Here is a 24,141-nt window from a genome sequence, read left to right as displayed (position 1 = left end):
TGATTTTTTTCTTTCAGTTTATTTATATGGTGGATTACATTGATAGATTTTCGTATGTTGAACCAGCCCTGCATCTCTGGGATGAAGCCTACTTGATCATAATGGATAATTTTTCTAATGTGTTCTTGGATTCGGTTTGCCAGTATTTTGTTGATTATTTTTGTGTCGATGTTCATGAGTGAGATTGGCCTGTAATTCTCTTTCCTGGTTGAGTCTTTGTGTGGTTTTGGTATCAAAGTAACTGTAGCTTCATAGAAGGAGTTTGGTAATGACCCTTCTGTTTCTATATTGTGGAATACATTAAGGAGTATAGGTATTAGCTCTTCTTGGAAGTTCTGGTAGAATTCCGCATTGAAACCATCTGTTCCTGGGCTTTTTTTGGTAGGGAGGTTTTTGATAACCTCTTCTAATTCTTCGTGACTAACAGGTCTGTTTAGATTGTTCACCTGGTCCTGGTTCAACTTTGGTATATGGTATTTATCTAAAAAAGTGTCCATTTCTTTTATATTTTCCAATTTTGTGTTATACAGGCTTTTGTAGTAAGATCTAATGATTCTCTGAATTTCCTCTGTGTCTGTGGTTATGTCCCCCTTTTCATTTCTGATCTTATTTATTTGTGTGCTCTCTCTCTGTCGTTTAATTAGTTTGGATAGGGGTTTGTCTATCTTGTTGACTTTCTCCAAGAACCAGCTTTTTGTTTCTTTGATTCTTTGGACTGTTTTCTGTGTTTCTATTTTGTTGATTTCGGCCCTCAGTTTTATTATTTCCTGTCTTCTACTTCTCCTGGGCGCGTCTGCTTCTTTTTTTTCTAGAGCTTTCAGGTGTGTTGTTAAGTCCCCAATGTATGCATTCTCCGTTTTCTTTAAGTGGGCACTTAGTGCTATGAACTTTCCTCTTAGCACTGCTTTCATTGTGTCCCATAGGTTTGAGTATGTTGTCTCTTTATTTTCTCTTTAAATTCAAGGAAGACTTTTATTTCTTTCTTAATTTCTTCCTTGACCCAGGTGTGGTTCAGTAGTTGACTGTTCAGTTTCCATGAGTTTGTCGGCTTTCTGTGGGTAGCATTGTTGTTGCCTTCTAACTTTAATCCGTAGTGATCAGATAGGACACAGGTGGACACTGATATTTTTTTGTATCTGTGGAGGTTTCCTTTGTTTCCAAGTATGTGGTCAATTTTTGAGAAGGTTCCATGAGCTGCAGAGAAGAAGGTATATTCTTTCCTATTTGGGTGGAATGTTCTATAGATGTCTGTTAAGTCCATTTGCTTCATTACCTCCAATAATTCTCTTAGTTCTCTATTAGGTTTCTGTCTGATTGACATGTCCCTTGGAGAGAGAGGTGTCTTGAAGTCTCCTACTACTAGTGTGTGTGGTTTGATGCCTGCTTTGAGTTCTAGTAATATTTCTTTTACATAAGTAGGTGCTTTTATATTGGGGGCGTAGATATTCAGAATTGTGACGTCATCCTGATGAATTGTTCCTGTTATGAGTATAGAGTGACCATCTCGGTCTCTTCTGATTGATTTTAGTTTGAAGTCAGTTTTGTTAGAAATTAATATGGCCACACCTGCTTTTTTCTTAGGACCATTTGCTTGAAACACCTTTTCCCAACCCTTTACTCTGAGTAGGTGCCTGTCTTTGTGGTTGAGATGTGTTTCTTGCAAACAGCAGAATGTTGGATCCTGTTTTCGTATCCAATCTTTTAGCCTGTGCCTTTTTATAGGTGAATTGAGCCTATTAATATTAAGTGATATTAATGACCAGTGGTTGTTTACTCCGGTTATTCTTATTGCTTTTGGTAGTAGAGATTGTGTGTCTCCCTTCTTTGAGATGTCCTGGTGAAGGGTCACTAGATGCCTGGGTTATTGTAGGCAGCGTTGGCAGTGTTGGATTCCTTGGGTTGTGATTTTCCTTCTATTACTTTCTGTAGGGCTGGATTTGTGGCTACGTATTGTTTAAGTTTATTCTTATCCTGGAAAGTCTTGTTTTCTCCATTGATAATGAACGATAGCTTGGCTGGGTATAGTAGTTTGGGTTTGCATCCATGGTCTCTTAGCTTCTGCAGTACATCTATCCAGGACCTTCTGGCTTTCATAGTTTCCATAGAGAAGTCAGGTGTAAGTCTGATCGGTTTACCTTTATAAGTTACTTGCCCTTTTTCCTTTGCAGCTCTTAATATTCTTTCTTTAACCTGTATATTTTGTGTTTTGATTATTATATGGCGAGGAGATGTTTTTCTTTGATCCAGTCTGTTTGGTGTTCTGTATGCTTCTTGAATATTTAAATGAATATCTTTCTTTAAGTTGGGAAAGTTTTCTTCCATAATTTTGGTGAATATATTTTCTGGGCCTTTGAGCTGTGACTCTTCTCCTTCTTCTATTCCTATTATTCTTAAGTTTGGTTTTTTTATTGTGTCCCATATTTCCTGAATGTTTTGTGTTGAGAATTTGTTGGCTTTGCTGTTTTCTTTGATCTGTTCGTTTATTTTCTCTATGGTGTCCTCAGCATCTGAGATTCTTTCTTCTATCTCTTGTATTCTATTGATTATGCTTGTTTCTGTAGACTCTGCTCGTTGACCTAGATTTTCCATATCTGGCTGGTCCTCAGTTTGTATTTTCTTCCTTGCCTTCATTTCAGTTTTCAATTCTTGAACTGTTTCCATTACCTGTTTGATCGTTTTATCTTGGTTTCCCAGGGTATCATGTACATATTTACTCATTTCTTCAAACTTTTTGTTATACTTCTCATCCATTTCTATAAGGGCATTTTTTACATGTTGTTTAAGGGACTCTATTGCATTCATAAAGTCAATTTTTTCCACTTCTTCTGTGTTAGGTTGTTCAAATACTTCTGTTGTAAGATCCTTGGGTTCTGGTGTTTTCACGTTGTTTTTCAGATTATTGGGTGAGTTTTTGCCTTGGCGTCTGCCCATCTCCTCCTATTAATCCTATCTAATGGGTCTTATAAAAACCGGATCAGGTTTCCCTGCTGTCCCAGGGCTCCGCTTACAAAATGCCCTCGCTCTGTTTCCTGGTTCCTGCCGCCGGCCAAGAACCCCCTCACCCCTCCGAAGGGTCTTCAGTACAGGACCAGGCTCCCCGTTTGCCAGTGACCTGGCCAACCAAAGGCCTACCTCTTTGATTTGATTGTAGTAGGGCGATCTGCTCTCCTTATTGCATGCCTGACCCTGCCGCTTGCGTCTGCTGCCTCGCTGGTCTCCCAAAGCCTCTTACTGAATGCAGTGTTGCTCTGCCGCGTCTGGGGCCGCCGCTCCGCCGCCTCTGTGCGTCTCTATGTTTTTTTCTTAATGACTGAATAATATTCTACTGCATAGATGTACCACATTTTATTTATCCATCATTCATTGATGGACATCTTGGCTATCTGTAATTTCTTTCTATAACAAATAGAGAAGCAGGATGTAGAGCCTTTTGGGTATATGCCCAAGAATGATTTAGCTGGATCTTAAGATAGATCAATTTCCATCTTCCAGAGGATCTACCATCACACTGATTTTGACAGTGATTATACAAGGTTGCACTTCTACCAGCAATGGATGAGTGAGTGCTCCTCTCATTCTATATCTTTCCCAGCATAAGCTGTCACCTGTTTTACCTATCTCACCCATTCTGACATGTGTAAGATAGAATCTCGAAGGAGTTTTTATGTTCCTGCCACCATGCCTTCCCTCCATAGTCATGAACACCAACTCTTTGGAACCATAAATCCAAATAAAAATACTTACCACAGGGTGCGTTCTAGCATCCAGGAAAACTTCCATTCACTTGATGACAGTGGGGGTAATACTGTGTGTCCAGCCTCATTTCTGGTGTATTTTTGTAAATGCAGAAAAGTTATCAATCCCTGTTGGGCTAGTTCCTAAACCACAGTTCATTTTTAATGACTAATATGTATCCTTTCTACATCTGACCAGACCATACAGAATTCAGAGATTTCAGTACCAATTATGACCTTCATTCTTGCAAGTGTGTTTTTTAGACTCCCCTCACTGAGTCCCAAGTCTTCCTGTCAGTGTAAGTACTGGCTTCATTGTGTATCAAAGAAACTCGGCTCTTAAGCTAATATGACCTTTCCTGGTTTTATGTTAGAATTTCAGATACTATTTCTTCTCCATGCTACCTTTGGTGGTTTAAATGATAATGGACCTCATAGGCGCTTATGTTTGAATACTTGAACTCCATTAGGTGGCTGTTTGGGAAGGATTAGAAGGTGAGGCTGTTGCAGGATATTTGATTACACTGTATGAAAATGTGACATTGTGGCTGGCTTAATAAAAAGCTGAGCAATCAATAGCTAGGCAGGAGAGGATAGGTAGGACTTCTGGAAGGAAGAAAGACGCAGAGCCAGATGGATGGATGGTACTGAGGAGAGGTAAAATGTAGATTCATAGAAAAGGGTTAATTTAAGCTATAAGAACTAGCTGGTGTAGATGGAAGTTTCTGTCCTGCCCAGTTCTGCAGCCATTCAGTCCCCAAGAAACACACAGAGGCTTATACCAATCATAAAACATTTAGCCTATTAGCTCAGGCTTATTATTAACTAGGTCTTATAACTTAAATTAATCCATAATTCTTGTCTATGTCAGCCACGTGGCTTGGTACCTTTTATTAGTGAGGCATTCTCATTTTGCTTCCTCTGTGTCCCTCTGATGACTGCAGACTGAGCCTTTCCTCTTTCCAGAATTCTCCTAGTCTGGTTGCCCTGCCTAGACTTCCTGCCTGGCTACTGGTCAATCAGTGTTTTATTAAACTGATATAAGTGACAAATCTTTACAGGGTACAAGAGCATTATCCCACAGCAAGTTGGAACTAAGAACAAGCTTTCATAATTAATAGTAAGTCTCTGTATCATGTTGGGGCTGGAAGTCCAAATAAAGTTCAACAAGAAAGACCTGCTATATGTGGCTTTAATGGAGGACATATGTTACTGGGGTAGAGTGCAGGGTTTAAGGTTTCAAAAGACTCTGACCATTCTGCATTCTCTCTCTCTCTCTCTCTCTCTCTCTCTTTCTCTCTCTCTCTCTCTCTCTCTCTCTCTCTCTCTCTCTCTCTCTCTCTCTCTCTTCTTGCAGTTCAAGGAGCTCCCAGCTTTTCCTGCCACCATGCATTCATGGACTCTGACCCTCTGGAACAATAAGTCCAACTAAAAGCTTCCTTTTATAAGTTGCCTTGGTTATGGATTTTGGCCCAGCAATAGAAATGCAACTAACACATCTCCCATGTCCTGGGTTAGTAAACATAACTAGCAGAAGAGAGATGAACAGCTAGGAAATGTTAGGAGATGGGAATGAATCAGTGACTCACAGCACCACATAGCCAGCACACATGCAAGCAAGAAGGAGGATGTTTTCCATCATAGTCACTGCTGGATCTTCTCCTTGGATGCTTTCTTCTATTCTCGTCCAAAAACTGTAGTTTAAGTCATAGGGAATTCATCATCAGCTTGATTGTTGCTCATTGATTCTGCAAATTTCTCCCAGTAGTAAACCACAATAGATACTCAGTAAACATTTTCTGAATGAACAAATAAAGAGTGTCCCTATCATATAAGCTTCAGTGGCCATAAAGGACACTCTACTTGGAGTGCAAACTTTTTAATAGAATGGCGATATGATCCCCGCATCGGTCTTCAGAAGTGTGGTTAATGAAAATTAGTTAACCACTATTATATTTTGCTTTTTTCCCCTGAAGTCCGCAAAAATAAAGTAATGGTCTAAAGTAAGGTGCGGTATCTTTCATGTTTGCTATTGTTTGCATGCATCATATAAATCACAGGTCATGATTGCTCTGATGGGTTACTGCATGGATCCTTCATTGTAGAATTTAAATCATGATTTTAAAAAAATATTTAATTATGTTTTAATAATGTATATGTATGCATGTGTCTGCAAGGGAATGCAGTTCTGTGGCGGTCAGAAGCAGACATCAGATCTTCTAAAACTTGAGTTACAGGTGGCTGTGGGCTGTGCCACATAGGGACTGGAACCAAACTTAGGGCCTTTACAAGAGCAGCATGTATTCTCTCTCTTTCTCCCTCCCTCCCTCCCTCCCTCCCTCCCTCCCTCCCTCCCTCCCCAGTTCTCTCTCTCTCTCTCCATTCTCTCCCTCCAACCCCCTCCCTCCCTTCCTCCCCCTCTCTCCCTCTGGTCTGTTCCTCCCTCCAACTCTCTTCCTCCCTCATCCCTCTGTCCCTCCCTCCTTCCCTCCCTCCACCCCCCTCTCCCCAGACAGTGTTTCTCCATAGCTTTGGAGCCTGTCCTGGAACTTGCTTTGTTGTGTGCCATCACCACCTGGCCTGCACTTTTAACCTCTGAGACATCTCTCTAGTCTCTTTTAAGGAGTTATTGTGACTATCCGTATTGACATTCAGTTATACTTCCCAATGTCAATAGCTTTGTTTATCCACAGGTAACCAAAACTTTAGAAATGGCAAGCCATTATTTTCTAGCTTTCATGATCAAGATAACAATTTACTAATATAAAGATAACACCTTTTCTAAAATCGGCATATTTTGAACTCTGAAATATGATATATGACTTTATAAAATGTTGTGCGTTGTTATATTTTATTCTCAAAACATAAGTCAAACTCCCATTTAAAAATATATTTACTCCAAATGTTAAGTTGATTTGGAAAAAAATCAAGACACATGTGTTGCTTTTCGATGTGATTTCTGTAACTCATTGCTCTACTAATGTGCAAACCGTAGAGCAACAATTACGTGTTTTCCTTTAGCATTGATCGTCATAATTTGAAACAAACGGAATAACCATTTTCTGAATTCATAGTGGATGTGCGAATTTAGGATACTGCTTGCTCCAAAGCAGGAGGCAAAAGATGGCAGCAGTGAGTCATGCCAGACTCGGCAGCACACAGCAGCATTACGTCTTACTTTTCAAAATTATCTAATTGTGAATTTAATAATATCTCCAGTTACAAATTATTCTGAAAGAATAGAAATCATAAGTGTTTCAATGAAATGCAGCAGAGAGTAAATTAAATCAATGTATCCAGAGCATTTCTGTTTCTTAAGTATCCCACACCCACCACAGGAACTTCTGCGGGGACTGTTGTTAGTGGGGTTGCCACGGTGCACAATCAGCCAATGGGAATTTTGCAATTGCTCACAAAAAGAGGAAAGAAAACAGAATAAACAACTCGAACAAGGGCTTTGGAAGATCATTTTCTCACACTGAGTCTGTTGGGACATAAAATTGTGCTTACGTTTGAGGATAGAATCTGTGCGCCCGCTACATACAATGACTGAATTTGCCTAACCTTTCCCCTCTCCCCACGGACTTACTAAGCTGAAGTACATAAGGTTTAGAAAAACAAGTGGCGCAGAGATGGCTGGGTAAGTGTGTTTGTTCTACAACCGGGGGAATCCGAGTTCGGATCTCAGCACCGGCACCAAAAGCCTGTTGAGCCCACACTCACGCCTGTAATCCCAGTAGTGTGGGGTCCTGGAGACTGGAGGATTTCTGGGGTCTGCTGTCCTCCAGATGAACAAGTACCAAATGCAATTGGAGCTGAGGTAAATAACACCTATGAATGACCATAGGTCTTCCCTCGCAAGAAACAGACTATGTCATCAGCTTCAAAGTAGTCCCCACACTGGAGAACTGCCTTCTGCAAGTGAGACCTAGTCTATCTGAGGTCTGAGGAATGACTGCCATTGCTCTGTCTTCCGTTTGTTCCTTAGCTTGCTTAATCTGTTTAACTTTCCGTTACATTTGTCTCAGGCTTTAACTCCAGAGAATAAAAGAGGATAGCGCAGTTTTAATACTTGGATAATCTCTTGCAAGCTGAATAGGAACGACCCTGAGATTACGGAAGCTGGGACGAGCCACTCCTCTTATTACAAGTTCGTGCTTCCTGTAATAAGGGGTGGAGTGGAATGTGGGATCTTCAGGGTCTAGGGTGATGAGTAGCGGGATAATTACGAGAAGTATTTGTCCTGAATGTGACTCTTGGACTTTGCCACTTAAGAAGTCTGCAGCACAGGGGCATAGGAGAAAGGCCTGATGACCTGCCTTGGCACGTGACACCTGTCTTGTTTTCCAAAGTGTGATTTTGCTTGCTAGATTTCTCCCTCTGTGGGCCATGGCTATCTAATCGAGAGACATATGGATAACTCAAGTGGAAATGGAGAAAGCTGCACAGGCTTCCCTGGGGTCTGTGCAAGAGGAACGAAGTTTCCATTTTAGCACGGGACAATGGGAAGAGGAAAAGGAAAAATGGTGGATGTGCAGAAGAGAACATCTGGGTAAGAAGTGACACGAGGACGAGGAGAAATCGGCAGTCTTTAAAGCTCTAGATCAGACAAGGCTGTTTCTCGCAGGAAGTTCACCTACATACCAGATTTGAAACCAGACTGAGTTTGCATAAGGAGAGAGTATCTGTGATAAAAACATAATCAGAACACTGGAGGTGGTGGAAACGGGGCCGACTCTGTGAAGAGAACCTCACAGACGTCACGCAATCTTCTCTTTGGAACCCTAGAATCTGCAAGAGCATCCATCTTCATCCCCATCCACTAGCTCACAAGGCTGGCTTGGTGCTCTCCTTAACTCTCAAGGTAGTCTAGAACCCCTCCATCGTCACTCGTTTACAGACTGGCATCTGGCCCGCCAGAGTCTCCACACCTGTTCTAACCCCTGTGCCTCGCGTACCCGAGGATGCTCAGCCCTCTCTCAACCTGCTCCGCCTCCTCCTCCCCTCTCTGCTGCTGTGGCTGCCGCCGAGAAAACCAGAAGTGGAATTCGCGTGGCGAAGCGCCGCGCTCTCTCGGCGGCACTGGGCATGCTCCGCACCCGGGGCAGCTTTCGGCGGCGGCGGGGCGGACGCTCGCTCACTAGCCAGGCGCCAGAGTCGGCCGCCGGGGCTGAGCCGGGGGCTGAGCTGCTGCGCGCGGCGGGAGGAGCCTCGCTCTCGGCGGCGGCGGCACAGGTGGCGCGGGCCGCGCGCAGGGCGCAGCTCGGGAGCGCTCGGCGCCGGGCGCCAGGGCGGCCCAGGCTCGCCCCCGCGGCGGCAAGCGGGCGAGCGGAGCGGCGGGCGCGGCGGCTCGAGAGCCCGGGCCGAACCCGGGGAGCCCCGCGGAAGCCCGAGCAGCCCGCGGCGCCCGTGGAGTCGGGCAGGGGGCGCTACGCTCTCCGCGCTCTGAGGGGCGGCCGGGCCGGGCGCTGCGCACTCGCGTCGGGAGCCGCCTCTCGCCCGCCGCGCTCGCCCCTGCTCCCCGCCAGCATCACTTGTCCCGCGGCCGCGCTCCGACAACAAAAGCGGAGGATGCTGCAGCTGGGCAAGGTCAGGACCTTGCTCTGAAGCCGGGCGGCGGCGCGCACGCCTTTCCCCCGACTGAGGAGCTGTCTGTGGCGGCGGGTGCATGTTCGCCAGGAAGCAGTCGGGCGCCGCGCCGTTCGGTGAGTTGCCTTCGCTGAGCTGCTGGAGCCGGGCGCATCCTCCGGGCGTCGTCCTCTTGCTTACCTCCGGTGGGGGTTGGTTCTTTGCCGCCGGCCGGGCCAGGGGTGGTGGTGGCGGCGGCTGAGGGGTACTGTCTGCCTCCGGGGAGGACTGCTCTACCCGGAACGGGGTCCGAGGCCAGTGTCTTTCTTGGAGCTGTTACCAAGTGGCTTCTCCGCGTGCTCCTCTCCCTGCCGCCCCTCTCCCCCGGAGGACGCGTATATAGGGCAACACCGACTGCTCCCCGCCACCCTCCAGAGCAACCCGGTTGCATTCATGACGTCCCTAATATACGGGGAGAAGAGGGGGTGGGGGTGGGGAAGACTTCCTTCCAGTCTTTTGCCCTTATGTTCAATGTCATTACGATGTTTGGCTAGAACAAAATGGAAAGACTTGGTCATATGCGTCCATGGCCATTTCTTCAGTCTCCCGCTGCTCGCCAGACCCAGACCCCTTTGGTCTATATTTAGCGTTTCCGAGGACGCATTTTCAGAGGGATTCACAGGCTTCCGGGGCTTCTCTGCCCTGACAATAGATAGCGAGGCTCTGGAAAGCGCTGCCTGACAGCCAGGTTTGGCAAGGGTGCTTGTGCTTGGGAGATCCGCGCAGCGATATTTGGGTGATTCGTAATTAATGGCTGAAAGCAAAGCTGTGCGTCGCTCTCCTCCCACCCGACCTTCCTCTTCTTCTGGTGTGTAATGTGTTCTTATCGATTGCTACTCAGCAGGTTTGAGCCACTCTGTTCAGAATAAAGTCGTTAGGAAGGAGGTACAACCTCCTTGGTCTTAGGGTGGGGGTCGGAAAATAGACTTGGGGGGCTTAGGGGGTGTGTATCTCTGGATTTTCCACGAAGACCCACTTATTTCCCAAATGTCCAAAGTTGCGTATCACTGTAAACACCGGGGTAATGAAGGGTGTGGAAGAAGAGGATAATAGGGGAGGCTGTGCTTGCAAGGGGGTTTGTATTTCCCTCATTTGAACTGATCTGATGTGCTTTAGCTCTGCGAGGCTTTATAAATATGCATGCCTAATGTTCTCAAACAAATATGTTGCCTTAGAAAAGAGATATGTAATGAGCAAAAACCAGGCCTGGTAAGCATGACGGACAGTTCACTTTTAGGAACTGTGTGACGGGTATGTAAGGTGTTGGGAATTTTCTGCACTGACTTCCATGAAAATGGGAGGTGTTGCCATGCCGATGAGTTACCTCATTGTGCGCCCTTCCACTGATGGTAGTTTAGTTCATGTCTGCTGGTGGGGATGAATCTACATAATTAGAAGGCTTCCCAGTCACACTACTAAAAACCCCATGAAAGACTGTTTGATATGACTCCTTTTGGATTGCCGAAATAGGTCTGTGCATGATTTGGAAGATCCGATCTGTGGAAAGTATGACCAATAGGGGCAAGAATCCTCGTGTATGGACTAGCTGCTTTCAACTCCCGGATGTCTCTTTCTTTAGTGTTTCTCTGTGCCAGACAGAATCCATTGTTAATGTTGAACAGTATGCTTACTGGTCTGTGAGTCGCAAGGTCTCGGGGCTTGAATGAAGATGGCTGTGTTTGGAATTAGTTGTTGAAATTTAGAATGACTGTAATTATACCAATAACAAGTGTGCATGGTGGGCACTGTACCGCCAGAGGCTTCACTGCTCAAGTTAAGGGAGCGCTGTGCTTCTTTCTACCAACATGCTGTACTTTCACCTTTATTCACATTTTTGGAACTTTATAGGAGCGGTTGGGGCACACTGTTGCAGTCCTTGCATTATACGAATGTACAGTTTCTCTCAGAAGCATGCCTTAGAGGGAGGAGGAGGGATGCCTTTTTCCCTTCTTCCCTTCCCTCTCTTCAAGTCTAGTGTTTCAGTCTGAACCATGGTTCTTAGAGTCTAGTTGACACCACTGTGTAGCCCTGTGCACCTTCAGGGAGCAGGTGCTGGGCACGAGGCTTTTATGTCATACTGTGGGTTGGAAACGATAGCACCTAACTGAATGGCAGTTGCAGCAAGTGCATGAGGTGGTTGCTGTAATGAAACTGCGCTAGTCTTGATGAAAGGGATTATTTAATTCTGTATGTGTTTGTGCAGTTGTAAAACCCGGTTATTGTAGATGTCACTGATGTTTGCATTGTTTATAATAAAAGTCACGCACAGTCGAATTACTGCATTGCCAGCCACTCTGCGTCTTACACAGTACAACAGAAGTCACCGGTTCTTCCTCCCAATTCAGTAGTTCATCACAGAGAGGAAAAAAATGAAATTCAAATAATATTATTTGGAAAAGGCAATTTGTAGTTTTGTTCAATATTTTCTAAGAATAATATCACTTTCATAATGGGATGTAAAATTGAAAAATAAACTTATAGTGTTCTCCAAGTATCTATCTCTTCGTGCACTTAATTGAATGGGTAGTGCCTCTCCTCAAAATGTAACTCTTTGATGTCGGACACACATGTGGAATTGTTAAACAGTTTTGCACAGTGCTCTTGTATTTAGACAGGTCCTTCTTATAAAGAAAAACCATCACTTTTAAGTTGGAAGTGATTTATAATAATTTGTCTATAAAACCACATATTCTTTGTATGGATGGGTATATCTAGTTGCAACAAGCCAACTGAAATCAAAATAGAACATGTTACATCTCAGACTTCCCCAGAATGCACCTCCCCATTATGAATAGAATATGGACACGCCCTTCTTGGCAGTTTCTCTTTAGGAATGGTGCTGTCCTTTTTAGCAGAAAGTGAGGCTTGTGTTCCTCTTCCTGACATAGTTTTCACTCCTAAGAAGATTCCACATCGTAGGGCGTATTTAAGCTCAGATTCAAACTATGAATACAACACAAACATGCATTGCACAGTTATTTTATTTAAGCCAGTAGTTTGGTTGAAGGTGTCGCACAATGGGTTTCTGCTGACTGGGCTAACGAGTAAGTAAACTTTAGATCCAAATCCTCCCACTGGCTTGCAAAAGCGTTGTCATTGTCCGCATTCCAAAAGTGAAGTTCTTCCATGGCTTCATGAGGTGTGTGTTGTGTGTGAAAAGTTAATATCAGTAAAACAGTTCACGATTCTTGATGCTAGCTTCAAGTTTATCTGATTACATGCCAAAGTAGCAGCTTTTTATATGACTGTAGAGTATTAAACATGCCATACATAAATAGTTTCCATCCCATTGTCTGCCAATCCAGCCTACTGATTAATAAACTGCCTGGTTAGGTTTAATGAATCCAATTATGTTCACAAACAGTACCTCCAACACAGGGAACTCATAGAAATATTTTATCATTCTATGATTTTAGTTGCTTAAATTATGACTCATAACAAAATAAGGGATGACGATAACTCAAATTCTTCTTCTTTTAATTACATGGCAGGTGAGGTGATTTCAAGGTCTTTATCTTGGCTAATTGATTTGTAGGAAATGGCTCATAGACATTAGGATATTGGAGTTATAGTCGGTGTCAATTGTTTTTTTGATGGGTTACAAAAAATGACCAAATAAATGAGAGAGCGAGTAACTCCTAGAACCTTCTGTATTACACATGCATCCAACCATGTCTCTGGTCAAGTTGTCTGCTGAAAGCTAAACTTATTTTTTATGATTATATATATTACATATTGCAATACATACCACTATTTCAAAATCATAAAACAGTGCCAAACAGGTTGTAGGGCATGGCTCAGTTTTTCTGTATACTTATGACCTGCAATGAAAGTTATTAGAAAATTGAATTTACATAATGTAACACTGTCTCATATCTCTTCTAATGGAGAGAACACTGGCTTTTGAGTGAATGTCAACTGTTGTCTTTTAGCTGCTTGCCTAAGACTCAGCTTATTTATCTGTATAATGGGTCCAGTAAGGCAGATTATCACAACATTTTGATTTGAATATAAAGTATGTGAATAAATGGCTTGTAGTTTTTTTTACTTATTAATTAAGATGTATGCTTTAGAATAAGATTATTGGCATTAAATGATTCCCATCCTCTCTAAAATTAGACATTATTTACTATTATTTTATAGAGACCCGCTATTGTAATATTATATTTTGTATATTGACATGTAAAATGACAAATTTCCTATCTTGCAATATATACTTCCTATTACTTATTGATCTATATAATCATTATGGTATAGGAAATTAAGTTATATCTTCTAGCACTATTTCTTTAAATGGTTGCCATATCCCAGTAATCAGAAATTTCAAGACTTTGGTATTCTTTCTTATTGTTAACGTCAGCCTCCTGATTAAGATCAAATTTTCTACAGAGATTAATGTTGTACAGTGAATATTATAGACTGTTTAATCAGCATCAATCCGTGAGGTCAGATATTAACCAGCTGCTCAATTTAAAGGCAGAGAGCTCCATTCTCAGCAGAAATCATTGTAAGGAAATAAAAGGAAACAGCAACAAAAACTATATGGAGAGGAGACCGCATCCTCTGATGTCATCAGAAAGGGAGCCAAGCGTGCGCGCACATTGGCGCCATCTTGGACATCAGTTGTCATGGTTGTGCCTTCCCTCATCCTAGGGATCTGCAGTGAAGACCCTGTGGGCTCCGCTTCCTCCTGGCTCCTTTGGTATCACCGAATTCCCCAGAGTCACTGCAGCTGTGGCCTTCTGTAGCCCAAGTTCTGTGGTCACTACACTTGGATATGTAGTGGAATCCTGAGACTGACAGCAGAGACTAGCTTATCTTCAGTAGAGGAAGCATTTTGGCAATCAGCATGGTTATTTATATTCAAATTTATGTTTTGTTGTAAGAACTGCCAATTATGTTTTCAGAGTAAAATGCATGCCAAGTAAGAGGCATTACTGGCTCTATTTTTTGTTTGTTTTTGAGCAAAGTAAACAGGTGAGCCAATTATGTTTGGTAAAATCAGTATAGGTATATGTGTGTCAAAAATTTCTACAACTTTTAAGTGGCATGAATATACTTCATTCAGAAAGTGGTAGTGTCATTATGGCTTGGAAGTTGTGTCGTTGAAGTTAGTAAGGATAGTTATTCTCCATAGGTAAGACCTGGGATTTTTTTCATTAGTATTGGTTTATTTCTTTAATAATTGTCATTATCACAACTAACCTTAGAAATTAAATTTAAAAGATGTATGTTGGTGAAATACATATTTGTAGCTGTGACATATAGTTAGTTCTGTTGGTTTAGGAAACTCTTCATTAAATACCTCCTCTCATTTACACATATAGCAACATTATTACAGAATAGTTTAGTTTATCTTAAATTATGAAGTACACATAAATATCGATTAATAATGCCTCTAAGGAACCAAATAAATAATCCTACCCTGATGTTCTGGGCAAGCTAGGGAATTAGAAGGGGGAAAGATGAAGGAATCCCCTGCAGGGACTAAACATAGCTTTGTGTGATCACTGAGTGACATCCTAGGTCCTTGGTCCATCTTCTTTCTTCCTCCCCTTGGAGACTTATCTACATCTGAGTTGGTAGAGCCCAGTTCTGCTCTCTGCAGACAAGGGTATGTTCAGAAGAGCAAGGGGGAAGAAGCAAGGCAACCCCTTCCTGTGTTCTTCAGAGGCAGAGAAAGTGGAAGGTTGGACAGAGGCCAGAAGTGTTTCATTAATTAAGTTCCCTTCACCTGAAAGGAAGCGTCAGCAGTAAGAAAGAAGTGTTCCCTGTTGGGACAGTCTATAAAGAATTCTGCTTCGTAGAATTCAGGACATGGAAGCGTTCACAGCATTTCATTTAGTAGTTGAGTTCCTTAAATATTTCATGCTGTTTTGTCATTCTGTGAGGAATTGTCAGGGGAGTGCCTACTGCCTTGGCTGAGTTATAGCGAGGATGATCCATGAAAGTCAACTGAGTTATGAATGGCGAACTCAAAAGTAACTTGCTGTTAGGTTTTCTTTCTTACTCTCCACGTTAGTATTTTTTTTTTAGCTAAAATTAATTGGATGGCCTTGTAAGTGACAAACATTGACCATGAAAAGGATCATGTCACAGGCTAACTTCCCAAACCACATAAATACTGATCCAAGACAGCTATTATCTAGAGCATATTTTACTCACTGGAGTTAGGGCCTGACTGGTGTTATAGTGTCTCAGGACTGATAGGCACAGTCATGGGTAGAGTTAGGAAATAAAAAATACATTAAAAATAAATATGTTTTATGTGATCTGAGCATGACTGTTTTACATAAAAATGTCCACTTCTTATAATAAATTTTATTCTTTAACAAATATTTTATTTGCTCCTTTAAATATTCTAGTAACATAGTAGTTATTATCTTCAACATAGTATAATTTAACTCCTAGAAAACAATTCTTCAGCAATATACCAATTTATCTAAGTATAAAAGAGCTATAATTCAACTTTCTAAGTCTAAAAAGTCCTCATGGATACAGAACATTGTATACAGATACAGATGGATGCTTGAGAATCATCCAGATGTTGTTAAGGTGTCTTCCAAAGAAGTTGTATCATTTATATTTTACCACAACAAAAGTGAGATTGTTTTCACATAATGATGGCAACAATGGGCATTGTCATTATAAAAACAGTTGCCCATTATATTGCAGAAATGTTACTTGCCTGTGATTTAGTTTGCTATTTTTAAAAATATTGAGGTTGAATGTTTTGTCAGCCTGTGTAGTTTTCTTTTGGGGAACCTATATTTCTACACTCTACCCATTTCTCCTTTTCTCTGCTTGCCTTTTAGTGATTTAAATTGTTTATCTGTAGTAATTATCCTTCCCCTTTTTGTGTCTTAACAGCTGTAGAGTTCATTTCATTAACTCTTATTTGCAGAGCATAGTTTTGCACCTTGTAAATAAATAAAACCACAGAGCGGCTACTGAGAGGATAACTTAGAAGTTGCACCCCAAAGGTGTGGGTTGTTACTGTCATTGTAAGTCGAGAAGACATACTAATTCTTAAATTTTCCAGTAGTATTGAGGGAAAGTTAGGGAATAATGTACTTAAAATACTTAGCCAAGTGCCTAGTAAAGAGACATTAGGAGTATTGACTATTCTTTTTGTGAAATAATAAAATAGGGCGTCATTGTTCTGTAATTCCTACTTTTGCTCCCCACCCCATGATGCATCATTAGGTGCCTGCAACAATACAGGAGCCAATGCTTGAGCAGGCCAGGTGTCCATGGACACTGGGCTCTTGGGTAGATAGATGGTCCTTACCTAAATTACAGACCCTTTCTTTAATGTTGCTCTATAGAGTCCTGCTTGTCAGGTTCAAGTTTCCTGGGGGAAGTAGAGTTTGGCACAGATCTAAGGAAAAATACTTTTCTTAAAATTTACATTCATCCTTTTCCTTCAGAGATGTGTGCCCATTTTCCTGGCTATACATAGTAGGTTTTTTTTTCCAGAATTAACCCATTTGGGAATTTATTTTATTATCGCTCCTCATTAGATGGTGATGGGCACACAGTAAATACGCTACTCATTACAAGCGATACATACAGCTTTGCCCTCATTGTCTAAACCGGTTCATGGGCCTTCATGAGGTTTTGTTGTTATTGACTTTGGGCTAATTTTGGATACTGGCTACTGGGACCTTATGAAAAAAATCCAGTAGTTCTACTAGTTCTGTGATCCAGATGATACTGGCATTGGGACTTCTGTTCACCTTACCTGTGTGCCTGCTTTGTCATTTGCTTATTGGGATGAAACTCTCCGGGGTTTCTGGATGGGAAAACTGTATGGAAACATTTAAGTTCAAAATACGTTTTTTGGAACCTTTGATGTACTCCGAAATACGGCAGTTTTTATGAGTTGGAATGAAAGTATTTTCTTGCCTGTAAAACAGTGTTTTTATTTGCTCCATTTCAATACCAGTTACAAGCAAAGCAAACCAGCATCCAAACCACAATCCCAGAGAATTTAGACAACAATGAGGATACTAAGAGAGACTTACATAGATCTAATCTACATGGGAAGAAGAAAAAGAAAAGATCTTCTGAGTAAATTGGGAGCATGGGTACTTTGGGGGAGGGTTGAAGTGGAGAGGAAAGAAAGGGAGGGGAGCAGAGAAAAATGTAGTGCTCAATAAAAATCAATAAAAAAATAAAAAAACCCCAAACCCAAAACCAGTTACAACATCCCCACTTCATTGATGACTATAATGATTTACATATGGCATGACCTTGGGTATCTCACAACGGAAGGAATCTTAGTGGTAATATATTTGTTAGTTCTTTATATTACTTTAAAAATTGAATATAGTAAATCAGATCAAGAATTTTGATACCTGAAAGGGGGAAGCATAAAACCCTATTGCTGTGAAGTGAAGTCTGTGAAGCTATCTCTAGAATGCTGTTTTCTCTACCAGGGGGCTGTGGTGTCTGGCGCCAATGAGGCTTTATCAGAACCATTTTAGAAGTGTGAACTATGTTTTGGCTTCCATTTTTTTCTCTTACAATATTTCTGTTAAAATACTTTGAATAGAATTGCAGAGATTCTTATCACCCCAACTGTAGCCTGTCAGTGGCAGAAGTCAAGGGAAGTCACAAAACATTAATTTGTTACACATTCTCCAAATGTTTGAAGGAAATAAGGAAGGGAAGTTAAAATTGCCCGCTGAGTATTATCACTTAGCAAATGGCAAGGTTTTAAGATTTGGAGAAGACCTATCTTTGTGGCTGTTTATTTCAGGCATGGCGGTCTAGTTTCCTTGTTAATCTAAAGTCCCTCCTGCAGCTCAGGTGCCTGATACATGGTAGAATGACACCATTCTTTTTATGTGAGAACCTAGAGCATGCACCTATCGACACTAGATAGAAGTGGGCTGTCACAGGAAGGAGCTAGAAGATGATTGTTGCAATTGAAAGGAGACACCCCTTGCTTGGCAGGTTTATATATGGACATACCAGACACGACGTGTTGTGACGAGTCCTGAACTGAGGGCTTGGATAAAAAGTGAAGTCCTTTTCAGAACTGTCAAAGAATGAATGTGTGGTTGAAAGTGCTTTCACTAAGCTGGGCAGCACTAAGTTTTGGAGAAGAAAGAAGCCCATAAAGAGGAGCCAACAACATGTTCTGGGTATGTTCTTCTAGAGCAAGATATGATGTCTTCCCCTTCGAGATGTGGGGCGTTTTTTCTCTACTTGAAAGTTTACAACACTTCTGTTCAAAATCAGTTTTTAAAAATGTAGGTGGTGGTCCAATCCTATTTTCCATTGGGTGTCTGACATACTTGGCTTCCTCTTGTGCAAGCAAAGCTTCCTTAAATTATATTCATAGCCACAAAGACTCTGGATCCTTCAGTGTTAAGTGTGCATACTCTCTCTTTCCCACAGTGTAGCAAGATGAAATTACCTGTAGACTGACAAACTGTCTTCTACAGCATCTTGTTTTGTACATGGAGGCTAGTGGCTGATGCCAAGTTGCAGGAGGGTTTAGCGCTGACAGAGCCTAGAAGCGTTGGCTTTCTTTGAGCAGAGTGTTGAAGGAAATAAAAACAGAGTTATTTTTTGAGCTTTCCTTGCACATTTGTTTTTACATGTATATTCTCATATTCTAGCACTGGATATGAAAAAAATTTTAAAGCAGCATTCCAGATTTCTTTTTTTTAATTTATTTATTTATTAAAGATTTCTGTCTCTTCCCCGCCACCGCCTCCCATTTCCCCCCTCCCCCAATCCAGTCCCCCTCCCTCCTCAGCCCGAAGAGCAATCAGGGTTCCCTGCCCTGTGGAAAGTCCAAGGAACCCCCACCTCCATCCAGGTCTAGTAAGTTGAGCATCCAAACTGACTAGGCTCCTACAAAGCCAGTACGTGAAGTAGGATCAGAAACCCATTACCATTGTTCTTGAGTTCTCAGTAGTCCTCATTGTCCGCTATGTTCAGAGAGTCTGGTTTTATCCCAGGCTTTTTCAGACCCAGGCCAGCTGGCCTTGGTGAGTTCCCAATAGAACATCCCCATTGTCTCAGTGTGTGGGTGCACCCCTTGCGGTCCTGAGTTCCTTGCTCATGCTCTCTCTCCTTGTGCTCCTGATTTGGACCTTGAGATTTATGTCCGGTGCTCCAATGTGGGTCTCTGTCTCCTTTCATCGCCTGATGAAGGTTAATATTCAGGAGGATGCCTATATGTTTTTCTTTGGGTTCTCCGGAGCATGGGATGTACTCACTCATATTTGGTTTCTAGCCATAAGCATTCCAGATTTCTGTCCAGCCAGTTTTGCTGCTGCTCACAGATCTTCAGAATCCCCTTCAATGATATCTACTTGATTGCAAATAGCAGGAAGTAGTGTCAGGCATTTCTCATTGTAGCTTTTGAGGTGGGGTGTGGCAGGGTTCAGTGACTTGATGAGATTCACAGCTCTGATCCAAAGAAGAGGTTAACACTAAGCTATGGTCACAATCTCGCTCAGTACCCTTTGTGCTCACACAATTCTATCTATTGCATATCACTCTTCCCTTTCCTTCTCAGTATTTAGAATAAACTGTAGTCTACAAGTGTACACTTTGTTTACTGTAGCTTATTACTGCTCAACATACTTACCAATAGCATATTAAAGAGGATGCTCACATACTATAGGAGTGATTTCAGTTTTACTCCGGAAAGCAGCCCTGCTACCGTGTCAGGAAGTAAACTGTACATGCATACTGGTTTTAACTTGGGCATACAGTATGGTGTCAGGTGTTTCAGTGTGTGGCTGTTGGGTGTGCAGAGTACCAGGATGCCAGAAGACTTTGTGAAGATCTTAAGGATGACAGGGAACATATTGCATTTTAACAAAGTGCCTGTGAATGATCTGTAACATTATAAATTGAGTAGACTACTGAATGGCATACATTATACCCAAATCAAGACCTAGGAACATATCATGTTTCTATTTTGTGAGTAGTCCTACCTGGCTCTGGGGAACTTCATTAACTGAAATATGGAAGGACTCGTGGTAAGATAGGCAGTTGTCAAAACAAGGTGATATAGAGTGGTGACACAGACAACGGGCTTCTGTTCTCAGTCCTAGAGGCTGGGAAACTCTGCACACTTGGTTTCTGGTAAAGGATCTCTTCCTGTTTCCAGATCCTCCCATCTAGCTGTATCTTTCTTCACATGGTCTTTTGCTCTCTCACCTCTCCTGGGAGGTATTTGTGTCCCCCCCAACGATGGATTGAAGGAATGTTTGTTCCATCTAAGACAAGCTTGGAGAGTCAATGTGTTTAATTGGGGTCACTTAACAGAAGGATCTGTGACTCTTACGCACCTGTATCACCAAACAATCCATCCCAGGACAGATGAATGACTAATAAAAGATGTAAATCCAGAATCCCCATACAGTTTTCGGCCAGTTACTACACTGAAGAGTTTGATCTTGACAAGTAATTGTTTGTATTCTGTAAATCATGGGAAGGGTTTTGTGAATCTTATGTTTTCTTATGAGTCCTGTGAGCTTCTTTCCATTCATGTTTCAGTCTGGAGAAACAGATACACACTCATGTTCTAGATTTGTTTTTTCTATACCCTTCATTTTGTAAGATCGTTGATTCCTTAAGACCCTTTTTCTGTGACTTTGTGGCACCCTACTTAGCCTCAAAAGACCTCAATCATTCATTTCCAGAGCTAGGGCTTCATCAGATACATTTTTTTTTTTTTTACGGGAAAGTGTTTCCAATGAGACTATAGGCCAAAGCCAGTGAGGTCTCCAAAACCAAGAAGGCCAACCTTAAAAGCAGGTTTTCTAATTTTAAGACTGAATTATTTCTAGGCAGAATGAGAAAGTTCAGTAGATAAAGTTGTTAATTCTTTGAGAAATTTTAGATTATTCCTCAGGTCTTCTTAAATATTTGACTTTGATTTATAAACTACAGATCATGGTGTTAATTATGCTATAGAGTACTACACACAATGTGTTATTAAGGTTTTGCAAAATTATTTTTGCCTGTATTGTTTAAAATTAGATGGATGCTTCCCATCTTGGTTAAACCTCTTCCGTGTATCTGAATTCCTAATGCTGGTCCAGCCCCCCCCCACATCTTACGTTTCTACTGTAGATTCCTGATGGCAGGAACACTTGGCTTCCCTTCAGTACATCATTCCCAGAGCTTCCAGAAGGCTAACCTCTTGCTTTTGCTTATAGCATCCGCAAAGATGGTCAAGTAAAGGACCAAATCTTCTGATTTCCATGCGGATAGAAACATTGTTCTAGTAAAAAATGCCCCCCCCACATTTTATCACCTTCCTAATATCGTGTGAACCAGAAGTCATCTCATCTTTTTATTAATGTGTAAGATTGTTTTCATGTGTTCATCTCTTGAGGGTTGGCACTTCTAATATGTCAAAGGAAGCATAGATGGATGTCACACTGTACCCTGTGAACACTAATGCATTCCTGGCTTCTTGGCAAATGCTTTATAAGGATCCATTTTTAATATATGATCGTCACTGAGGCCTGTGTTAGGTACATGTTGAAAGAGAGGAGTTAGAGGGCAGCTAAGCTAACAGTAGATGGCCGTAAGAGATCAGTGTGGCTGTCAATGAGCAAGAGTTGACAGAGGGTCCATAAAAGGTCTAACACAGTACTTTACTTAGTAAGTTAGCTGCCTTGTATTTCCCTGCAGGTTATGCCTCAAATACAGATTATCTCATCGTAAATATAATTCAAAGATCCAGAATATTTTGCTGCAGAATAATATTAAGCATACCTTTAGAATCCCACCAACTTCATATTTTCATGGGAAAATAAGCGTTACCTTAGAGAAGAGTTGTACATTAGGAACCACATAGGAGATGCTGGTTTGTGTAAGAACTTAGAGATGATTCTTCTAGAAACATCATCTTAAGGATAAGTATAGGTGAATAATGGTAGCATTAGAAATGATTATCACATTTAATTATGAAAAGTAGACTTGTTTCCCCAAAGTATGTACTCACCACCCAATTTAAATTTCAGATACTATCTGTGCAATAGAATATTGAAACTGAAAAGTAATTTATTTCAAACTCTACTAGTGTTCAGATATTGATTCTTGGATAAGACCTTGATTGTTTCATGTGGAACACATCGTATAGTTTTTCATAAGGAATACATTTGAGTGTATATGGATTATTAATGGTTTTGAAATACTGCAATGTAATAAAACTGTTAGCCCCTAATTATGTGACTTCAAGAATTGAAATTTGGTAGCTTCATGTACACTTTTAGTTTCTCTTATATTCGTGACTCAGAATTAATATAATGCTTTTGCTTTTATATACATACCTGTCATTTGGACTTCCTTGTCATAAAATTCCCTGCCTAATTAAATTTCGTATGCCTTGTTGAATTGTCTTTAAAACAGTTTCCTTGTGAGATTGCATTTTTGACTGTCTACTCAAAGAGCAGTGTGGACCAAGGCATTTTCCTCTTGGAGCCTTGTAGTGGTTTCATGTTTGAGCATCTTAGGCTTTTAGGTATTGCACTCTGTTAATTCTTCCTTAAAACACCCAAATCAGTTTAACTCTAGAGAGGGTTCTAGGGTTCCAGACTTAGTTTGTATCCTCAGTAGCTGTGCTTGGAGAGTGGACACCTCAGGGCTAGGTAGCAGATGACATTCTGGCCTTTCCTTAACACCTTCCTGTACACTGTTGACATTTCGTGTGCTATTTTGAGTCTCATGGAAAGTGAGAAAAGGAACATTCAGCTGACTATTTGCCAAATGTATCCCATGCCTTGAAAATGTTCTTATTTAATAATCTTGAGCATTTGAAAATTGTACACTCTGACCTGCATTACCATAGTGTTCCTGAGAATATTAGATAGGCTCAAAAGAATCCATGCTGTGTGTCCTTTCCCTACCTTTTATTCTTTTCATTTTTTCTTCTTGTAATAGGGTCTTGCACTTTAGATCAGCTAGTTTGCAACTCACTATGTAGCCCTGGCTGGCCTTAAAATTTCCATAGTTCTGTATCAACCTTCTGAATGATGAAATCATCATATGAGATACAATGCCTTTACATCTATCTTTTGTCTACAAAAATGTAATCTCAATCTAGTCATTTTTCTCCTCAATTGAGAACCTAATTAATAATTTAAATACAATGCTTAAATTTTTTTCTCTTCACTGAAATTTTCCATTTGGTGGCTTACCGAGTAAGACACTCAAATCCTCCTGTTTTCAAAACACTAAGGGAGATGTGCCAACAGTTAGGTCATGGGGGATTTCATGATTGGATTAACATTGGTGTGGCTGGAAATAATTATCTGAAGTCCCCAAGCAACTCAAGAGTCGTTGGGCTGTGTGCGGCTCTGCAGAGGGATGCAGTCACTCTCCATCGGCAGTTGTTGTGGCTCTGCACAGGGATGCAATCGCTCTCCATAGGCAGCTGTTCTTATGTCAGCAGCACTTCTGTTTTTCCGCGTTTTATACCCAGCTGTAATAAGAGCTTGGTCTTTAATTTCCAGAGAACTCAACTGATATACCATTGTAATGTGCTAGTGTTTTCAAGAAAATTCATTTTCTGAGTTTTACTTCTTTTCTTTTTTAATCATCCTTCTTTCATACATTGTACCCTAAACCACAGTTTCCCCTCCTTTCACTCCTGCCAGTCCCCCAGCCCCATTCCCTGGTCCCCAGTTCCACGTCTTCATTTTTTTTTTCAGAAAAGAGCAGGCCTCTCATGGATATCAACTGCAAATGGCATAGCAAGTTGTGTAGGACTAGGCGCACATCCTCATATCATGGC

General features: G+C 41.4%; 1 protein-coding gene across 3 annotated transcripts in view; it reads left to right on the top strand.

Moving 5' to 3' along the window:
* The first annotated feature begins 9,263 nt into the window (after positions 1-9,263).
* Positions 9,264-24,141, top strand: part of Ctnnd2 (catenin delta 2) — a 746,809-nt gene continuing 731,931 nt past the window's right edge. For 2 of the 3 annotated variants that reach the window (XM_075975796.1, XM_075975795.1), the window contains exon 1: positions 9,264-9,439. In XM_075975796.1, coding sequence (XP_075831911.1) covers positions 9,403-9,439 — 37 coding nt within the window. In that variant the 5' untranslated portion in view covers positions 9,264-9,402. The remainder of the gene's footprint in view (positions 9,440-24,141) is intronic. The other variant, XM_075975797.1, reaches the window with a different exon arrangement.

This window comes from Microtus pennsylvanicus, chromosome 6 (assembly GCF_037038515.1).
Source record: "Microtus pennsylvanicus isolate mMicPen1 chromosome 6, mMicPen1.hap1, whole genome shotgun sequence".
NCBI classification, from domain to species: domain Eukaryota; kingdom Metazoa; phylum Chordata; class Mammalia; order Rodentia; family Cricetidae; genus Microtus; species Microtus pennsylvanicus.
The sequence above is the reverse complement of the archived record's forward strand: the minus strand, read 5'-3'. Positions and strand labels throughout refer to the sequence as shown.